This window comes from Apaloderma vittatum, unplaced genomic scaffold (assembly GCF_000703405.1).
Source record: "Apaloderma vittatum isolate BGI_N311 unplaced genomic scaffold, ASM70340v1 scaffold44780, whole genome shotgun sequence".
NCBI classification, from domain to species: domain Eukaryota; kingdom Metazoa; phylum Chordata; class Aves; order Trogoniformes; family Trogonidae; genus Apaloderma; species Apaloderma vittatum.
Window position 1 is genome coordinate 20,897 of NW_009694721.1, and position 8,969 is coordinate 29,865.

The window sequence follows — 8,969 nt, forward strand, 5'->3', positions numbered from 1 at the left end:
TTTCAGTGAAGCAATGTTCCGTAAATCTGTTACTTTCTGCTGCACCAACTATGCGTTGCATTTTACCTGCTCACCTGATCTCAATTTTATATGCCTGTAAGTTTATGTATATATGAATATTTTACAACAATCTCGAAAGGAATAGCAGAAAGCTGTCTTACCTGCCAAGCGCTTCTACATTTACTCAGGGCTTAATGGGGGCCAAGCAAATTGGGTCTCTTGCGACTGGTATATCTAATAATTATTTTTATTATTTTTTTGCAGAACCCCAGCTGAAAGGAATTGTGACAAGGTTATTCAAAAAAAATATTTCCTGCAGATGCACCCAGATGGCACAATTGATGGGACCAAGGACGAAAACAGTGACTACAGTAAGAAAAATTAGCCTATTTTGCAACTCAATTACAATCAAATGCATCACCTAGTGGGTCTCACTTGTGGAGCTTTATTTTTGAAAAGATCAAATTAGGAAAAAGCCAGCTGTTTTCTGCATATTTTTCTATCTGTCCTTCCCCTTTAAATCTTCCCTGTGTAATTTCATATGTTTCCTCTCCGATGTTCTTCCCTCCTGCTCCGATTCTGTAACTGCCATCTGGGTGGGGTGGAGAATAAAACCCATGATTTGAATTGCTGCCAGAAGAGAAAGGAGATTTATATTTATACACATGCCACGTGGGTAAAGGATATGGGGAATTCTCTCTCCAAGGAGAAGAGGAGAAAATTATTTTCACTTTTTTATCCTGAAAAATTCCGCAAGCATCAGGAATTTCCAGGCTGGAGAAAACCAGCTGTTCTCTAAAGCCTCATACTTCGAGGCTACTGTAAAGCATGAGGATATCAAATGACCTTTACAAAGGGGGTCATCTTCCAAAACCTTGTTCAAAGGGATTGGGTTCATGCTCTCCAGCCAAAGGACAGCAAAGTGTAGCAGAGCTGTGGAGATTTAAAAACTATGTTCATGTGCAGGGCCATATTGGTTTAAACGAATACAAAGCAGTAGCAAATTTTCCTTTTGCAAAAGAAGTAGTTTGTCAATAACAAAACTCCTCAAAAGGCCAAAAAAGGTGCAGGATATTTTCTACAGCATCTGTTCATTTCATAGGTGTCAGATTGATGCTTTGAGTGGGCAGTTCAGATCCTTGGTGCCACAAACTGCATCAACAGAGTAGGACTCAAGTCTTGATTTGTGTCATCTTATGTCAATTTGAAGCTCCCCACGCCACTGGTGAAGGGACATCATATCTAAGCCTGTCCAGTGTGAAAGGTGCCTTCCCAGGCAGTATTAGACATGAACAGAAGTTTGTCTCTGTGGTAGGATTGATGGAATCAAACTTCTTGTTAGGAGAAACCTACTTAATATGGAGACAAATCTTGTTCTAAGTCAAAGAAGCTCCTAGCCGGATCAAAGGTATCCTTCATTCAGGAAGGCAGGGCCTGAGCTGCAGGCAAGGGGTCTCTCCAGTGATGCAGCACACGTAGCAGGGTGTTGATGTTGCCCTCTGAATATGTGCTTGGACAAGGGTGCAGGGTGGCTGCAGTCCTGCATCCATGGTGTTTGCCCCAGCCCCAAGCTGGCAGAGCGTTTTGGCAGGACTGGTGTGTGTGGTGGGAGTGCTCTGCTGCAGCTCACTGAGGGCTTGGGTCCATGCACGAGAGGAGCTTTCGGAAGATTCAGAAGATGGCATCTGAAATGGAGGGAGGCTGGTAAAGCCCTTGTGAAATGTCCCAAGGGGCTGCGTTCACCAGAAACTTGGCCTGTAGCAGTTGTGAACGTCAGCTGTTAGTCCCATTTTTCACAAGCTGATGTTGAACAAATGAAATGCCACAAATTGAAATGACACAGCTTTTAATTTATGTTGGAGCAGGAGAATCTGTGGACCTCCACACACACGCTTTTCCTCTCTAAGAGACTGAGAAGGTCTCTTCTTACAAGAGCCTGGCCTTGTGGTTTAATTAGGCAGACATCAACACATGGGATGAGTTCAGTGGGCTTTAGTGGGTAATGACCCTGTGTTGGGGTGTATTAGCTGCTTTTTCTTAAAGAAAGACATAGGGTGTTCTCAATCTGCAGAAAATCCCTTTGGAGGCCTATTTGTCACCAACGTGAGAAGAGCTGCTGGAGATGACAGGGATTCATTACCCTCATCTATCAGTGAAGACTGAACAACAAAGTAATGGGCTTAAATGGAAGCAGGGATGAATTTAGGTAAACAGCAGAGGAGAATAAATTGTAAGAGCAGTTGTACAGTATTTCAGGCTGGCAGAGGAGATGAGGGAAGCTGCTGCTGGCTGCCCTTTAGTGGTGTATTGGAACCTCCTGAGTAGCCATGGCTGAGGTTGGGCCCCAGTTGCCCAAACAGCTCTTGTACCCCGTTAGAGATCGGTTTGGCAAGGTGTTGAGTACTTGTGAGACGCTTCTACACAGTCTTCTTAATTGGAATTAGATATGCCGAAGGGTGCTTCTGGAGTGTCAGTTTACTTGGAGAGATAGCGGCCCTGCCTTGGCAGCTTGGTGGGACAGGAGACATCTAGCTGAAGTGTGCCAAGCCACTCGCTCAAAGTCATGGGCTGTGTTGGAAAGTTCAGTGGAGTTTTTGAGAGAAGGCTGAAGCCAAAGAATTTGCCTGATCTCAGGGGTTATCTAAAGTGGAAAAAATCTAACCTGAAAATGAAATGAAGAATATGCTTTATTCAGGTTTGTTTTGTTTTGTGTTTTGTATTTTTTTTACTCACGTGCTCTCCTTTAAATCTTAAGTTTGAGTCAACATTTTTAAATATATGAACCTTCCAGTTATAGCTTTAAAACAAAATAACACGTTTCACTTTGGAAATGACAAAATAAAGCACACTGGAGGAATACAAAAGGAAAAAAATAGTCAAACATCTCAACCTTTAACAGACAAAAGTCAAAACTTGCTTGTCTAAGTGAACAGCTTACAGAATTACCTCACTGATATTCTCTGTTTTAAAATATTTTTCCAGAAGATTCCTGACCAGCTAGTCAGAAGTCCGTTCAAGGGCAAAACTCTTCAAAGACTAGATAGATAATATTCCTAGAGAGTGGTTGGTTAACTCACATCCGCTGGCAGAGAAGGGCAATCCTGATGGCCACAGCAGCATCCTTCCCACCCTGGGTGACCATTTATTCTCCATGCAGAAGCCATCTTAGCACAGTTAAATATGTGGTGAAACACTGTGTTCCATACATCACTCTCTGTTCTGTAGCCACACACTGATTATTCAAATTAACTTTATGAAAGGAAGTTTAATTTTCATGGAATTACATTAGGTTGGTTTACTTTGGCAAAATAAACATTTAAAATGACACGACATGTCCCTCAGATATGTCTGATGCAATTAAAAGTTCTAATAAAATACCAGACATTTATATAAGAGGAACTGCTAATATTTAAGCATTTTTAAATTAATTATCTGGTGACCATTTTATGTGTGCTCTTGAGAGGCTGATGGCATTTATTTTCCACCTCCTCTCACTTAAAGAAAAACCCAGAAGCCAAGTTCTAATGGCTTTTGAATGGGCATCTTGCCAGCTTCCCTCGAAACAGCACTTGGGACATCTGTTCCTTATACCATGCAGTTAAAGTCACGCCATCTTAATGTAAGCAAGAAGAGAGATTCTCTGCCTACTTGTATTGGCATATATGAAGAATTTTCTTTAATTGTAGTGCAATTAAATGGTGTATGAGGTCCTTGCTTGTGTTCTTAGTAAAGTTATATGCGAACCCGAATTTGGGGCAGTATCTGTTCTTTCCAGCTCCACTGATCTCAGATGGTCTTTCAGAGCTGACTTGCTGTAGGTGCTTGAATCATTGTTGCTTTTTTGGGGGCTGAGAAGGTTAAGGCCCCTTCTTTGTGAGAGCAACTGACTTTATTTGCCAGCATAACTCTGCTGAATGCCTGAAAAGCCTCAGCAAATGGATGGTTCATAAAGGACAGGTCAATTGTGCTGACCAGGTGGAAACTGCTCAGTATATCTAGGATGTTGTTTGGGGCTTTCCAGCCAGAACCACAAAAAGAGTAAGACTGGTGAAACCTCTCAAGGTCCAACATCCTATTTGGAGCTGGGTTATCTTCATCTGTACAGAGCCATGTCTAATTGTTTCAGATGTCTCCAGGAACAAGTTTTTCCATAGCTTCATAACCTCTCTGATTCCAGTGCTGCACTAGTCTTGTTGTAGGGAATTTTCTTTATATCTACTAAAAAAATTTCTGAGTCTTTTGTGTGGTGTCTCTTGTCCTTTCATTGCATTTCACTGAGAAGAGCCTATCTCTGACTTTCCCTTCTTTGAGCTAAGCAAACTCAGTTCTCTGTTTCTTCTCTTGCATGTTGTACCACAGCCTCTTAGCAGCCTTCCTCACTTTCCTCCAGATCTTAAACCTCCACATCTTGTCATGCACCAAGGCTGCTGCTGCTGCCTGTTGCATCCTCCTTTAGTCCTTCCTTATTCATGTGCAGCACAAATGTTTTGCTCCAGAACAAATCACCTGATATAAATTAGTCTAGCTTCTCTGACTTACTGCTGCGTAAATCAGCTGAGCATAGAGACCATGTCTTATGTGGCATTTCTTGCCTTACTCTTCCATTTCTGTAAATAAGTTATCCTAGACCCATAGCTAAGTATGCGATCAGATTTTAAAAACATTACGCAGCTGATAAACTGCCATAATGTAAGTGAGCAACATACTTGTGACCGAAGGGTTTAAGACTGGAGCATGCTACAAATCGTATCATCAATAAGCAGGGTCAGAAATAAATCTACTGATGGCTAAAAATGGTGAGATGTAGAGAAGTAATATAGGCAGAAATATTCAATGTCTGATTTTTTTTTCTTCTGCCCATGAACTAAAAAAAAAATGTCTTTTTCATGTAGTTGCAGATGGCATAGAAAAATCTACCATTTGCAGTAGAGAAAGAGCTTTAAAAGCATTTGTTAAATTTTTTTGCCACCTTAAGTCCAATCCTACTCTACCACAGCTAGTCCTTTTCTCCATCTAAATCTGCAGTTTCATGTTAGCCAGATTTTTTTTTCCTGACAAAAAATGAGACACCTTGCTCGCAAGATTGGTTGAGAGCTTCCCCCTTCTATGTTTCTACATTCTTACAATAAAGCTTGTAAGCTTTTAAATCTGTTCTAAACAAGATTAAATATTTATTTGAAAGCATTAGAATAAAAGGATTCAACTTCTTCAAAGATAATTCTAGATTTGAGTGCAGAAACAGTTCTGAGAATTTACGAAGTCTTGATTGACCCAAACCAATTTTTTAACAGGAAAACATTTGCTTCCGAAAACTTCTTTGACTGCCAGTGAGCTATGTTAGATGCATGTCCTCCTGCTTGCCTGCCTGCTTGCTGCCCTGCTCGGCACTGTGTTGCAGGAGATGCTCTGCTATGCCTAAAAGCCGGGATTGTGGGTTTTGCTCCCATGGCTTGCAGTCAGGTCCCAAAGAGCTTGGGATCTGGCAGTGGTCTTGGTACCGTAACATGAGGCCAGGCAGGATTGTTCTTGTGCTCCCTTAGCATGTGTAGTGAAAAGAGAAATTTGGAGCTGTTTGAGTGCTTCCAAGTGGAACTTCTCACTCGCTAATTCTGCGTATTATCACCTTGCTGCCTAATGAATGTTTTGAATGGCCTGTCACAAGTTTTTTATGCAAGACAAATTGACTGTAGGGAATGAATGATGATGCCCATTTTGTTTCATTATTAGCAGTAATATGCTCCATTTTTCAGTGGGGGAAGAAATTAGGAAAGGGGAATTGCTTATAAATAGACTTGTTAATTGCAGGGGGTTTTAGACCTTCATGGTAGCGAGAAAGTGATAGAAATACAAGCTTGCTTTGGTTAGTGAGCTTTTCGATGGTATAACTCTGCTATGATGCAGCTGTTTAATGCTGAGTAGCCACACTGGGTTATGTTTGTCTCACCTGGGGACAGTATCAGACTAGCGGTGTCCTTGACTCCAGTTGTTCCCAGACCAATACCCAGGCTTCATTTGCTGTGTATGTCCTCCCACAAAATCACAAACACATGCACTGGATTTGGCAAGACTTCAGCACATGGTTTGCTCTTTTAATGAATATCATGCTTAAAAGCATGAAAAGGGGCTGAGAAGAGATTTCTTCTCACTAGGCTTGAGGTGCCTTCCTTTAGGCAGCTCACTGAGGAGAGCCATCCAATCTTCCTTGGGAATTGCGTGAGGAAAAAGAGCATTCATGTGAAACTGGGACTGATGAATCCCTTTTTGGATACAACCCTGAAACCAGCTCAGATGAGGCACTTGTCAGATACCTTGAACAAAGTGGCGTTCTGTTTATTGTGTGTTTTTCAGCTTTTGCTTCTGAAAAGGTATTCACCTCTGACCTTGTAGCAAATCTACCAAGAGTTCAGGCTGAATGTAACTAGTTTCTCATTACATTTCTCACCCTTTGGGCTCTGCTTTGTCTCAGAAATTGTGCAAATCCTGGGACTTTGGTTCAGACTCTGTAGTCTGAACCACTGGCTACAAGGAAAGAATTAAGCCAAAGTTTCATTTTGTTTTGTGGGTTTGTTTGGTTTTTTGTTTGTTTTGTTTCTCCTCCTTTCTCTCCATGTTGGCTGTGTTTTGATTTTTTTTTTTTTCTTAGGAAAGGAATCTAAACACATTCTGTCTCCTCCCCTCTGCAGTAATTCACAGGCTGTACATGAGAGAGGTTCTTGGGAAGCATCTTGTGGTTGAGTTAAATCCGTGTGATACCTTGCCCATGCAAATCTAACCAGTCTTTTTGAGATGGGGGAGGAGGTTGAGGTGGTCTCAATTACCTCCTGTCATACCAGGATTAACACTAGCCTGGCCTGAGGTGCTGTAGCATTTTGAATAGTCCATTTCAGCAAAGCTGCTTTATCCTTCAGGGCTGATGTTAAATCAAGTGGTACCTGTCTCCTAGAAAGGACAGGTTTGGAAATGACACAGAGAAAAGGGAAGAACTGCTTCTCCTACTACTGTTACATGAAGACCCCTTTGTGCTGTGTTTGCTCCAGAGTGATGTCAGGCATAAAACTTTGTAAATGATCTATAAAATGAATCAGCTAGAGGATGATGTCTTTAACGGTCAGCTGGAAAATGGGAATGTTTCACTGCGTGCTGTCACTCAGTCTTTCCTTTGCACTCTGCCCATTCACAGGTGTCCCCTGGGCTAATTTGAACACCCCAAAGCTCTCAAGAAGTTTCAAGCAGGCTTTTGCAAATAAGTGAGTGTGTTACAAAGCCATGAGAAATGCTTCACAAATGTGGAAGGGGCGGTCTGAGCTCATGACTAAGGAACCAGACCAGAATATTCTTGTTCAAGGGCAGTTGTATGGGAAGAGACCTTGAGTGAAGTATTTCCAGTGTGTTTGTCCTCACATTTCTGCCCAACCCTCTTCCCATCTTGCCATATCCTGAGCTCCCTGGGACAAGGCCTAGTTAGCTCTATAAACTGAAGCACAAGGTGTTCTACAACATCTGGATACTCTTGTCCTGTAAATCTCAGTGGAAACAAAACCATGGTAATGCCTCAGCGCTCATTCTATCAATGCTGACAGTCCTGCCTTCTTTGAGCCCATGCTGTTAGAAGTGTAGCGAGAGCCTGACAGTACACAAATGTATATGCGCAGGGCAAAGGTCTTTTAATGACACACCGGGTTTACTTGGAATCAAGCAACAAAGTAATTAACTGGGAGGAAGTGATTGCAGTGCTTTAATAAATAAAATTGCAGTAAAATCGAATACTGAAAGATTTTTTTGTCCTGTCTAGTGCTACTTGTGAATGAGGAGTGGTGCTCAGGTCCTGGAACACTATCTCTTTTGGAGTTTCTTCATTCTCTTGACAGCAGAGACCACAGGGGTAGACACACCGTCAAGTTAATTAGCATCCTTCTGGCCATGGTCGCTGTCTGTATACTCTTAGCATATGGCAAATGCAAGAAAGTATGACTAGGCTTAAATCTGTTTCAGAACTAAACTGTGTTGTCATCTTTGCCATGGGCAAAGATGTGTTTGTGTGTCATTACTACAGTTCAGCTGGCCCACGGAAAGCTGCTGAGATGTGCTAGTTTGACTGCATGTATGAGCCCTTGGCACTGCAAAGGCAGTGATCAGACAGACTGATGGGTATGTTAAGGCTTCTGGGAGGCAGCCACATGCTACAGACCTTTCCTGTAGCTAGAAGCAGGTCTTCTGATTCTAGTCCAGTATCTTTTGTTAAAAGTCAGTGGGGTGGGCTGGCCCCGGGGTAAGAAGCAGAAGTGGCCACACAGCATGATGTCTCCATAACCTTTCCTTTTCCTTCCACAGCCCTTTTCAATCTAATTCCTGTGGGTCTTCGCGTGGTGGCAATCCAAGGGGTGAAGGCAGGTTTGTACGTTGCCATGAATGCTGAAGGATATCTCTACAGCTCAGTAAGTACTTTGCACTGTTGGGTGCCTGGAGTGGTTTGGTTTTGAAGGCGGGAGGGAAGAGACTGCGTTGAGACTTGCAGCTTTTTCTGAAAATGGTCACGTATCAGCAAACTTTCAAAGCAGGAAGGGGGGAGTTGCTGCAAGGCCATGCAATATTCACTTATCTCCACGGAGATTTGTGGCAGTTATCTTCTGACCTGTGAAGATACACTTTGTGTTCCTTTAAATAGTTACTTAATGTAGGTCACATCATAAAGGAGGTTGTGTGGTTGGCTAGTTAAGTTCCGGTTTCACGTTTGTGAAATTGCATGGACTGAATGGAATTACTTCTGAATTATGCCCAGATAACTGATCATAGGTGGTACCCTGATGGGTCATACTCTGCTTTTGCCTGCAGTGTAAATCCACAGCAATACTCTGACTTCATTAAAACGGTTCTGGACTATTCTGTTGGCAGAATTTCCTTGTATTTGTGTGGTCTTTTTAATGCATATAAAAGATAAGTGAGGCATTTTTTACTGACTAATTCCACTA

At 42.1% G+C, this 8,969-nt stretch overlaps 1 protein-coding gene across 1 annotated transcript; it reads left to right on the forward strand.

Moving 5' to 3' along the window:
- Window positions 1-264: 264 nt before the first annotated feature.
- On the forward strand, window positions 265-8,435 carry LOC104273252 (fibroblast growth factor 12-like; the record flags this gene model as incomplete). Its single annotated transcript, XM_009868516.1, is given in 3 exon segments — window positions 265-303; window positions 306-371; window positions 8,332-8,435. Coding segments are annotated over 3 exon segments (209 nt in total), but the record flags the coding sequence as incomplete, so codon positions are not given.
- Window positions 8,436-8,969: the final 534 nt, after the last annotated feature.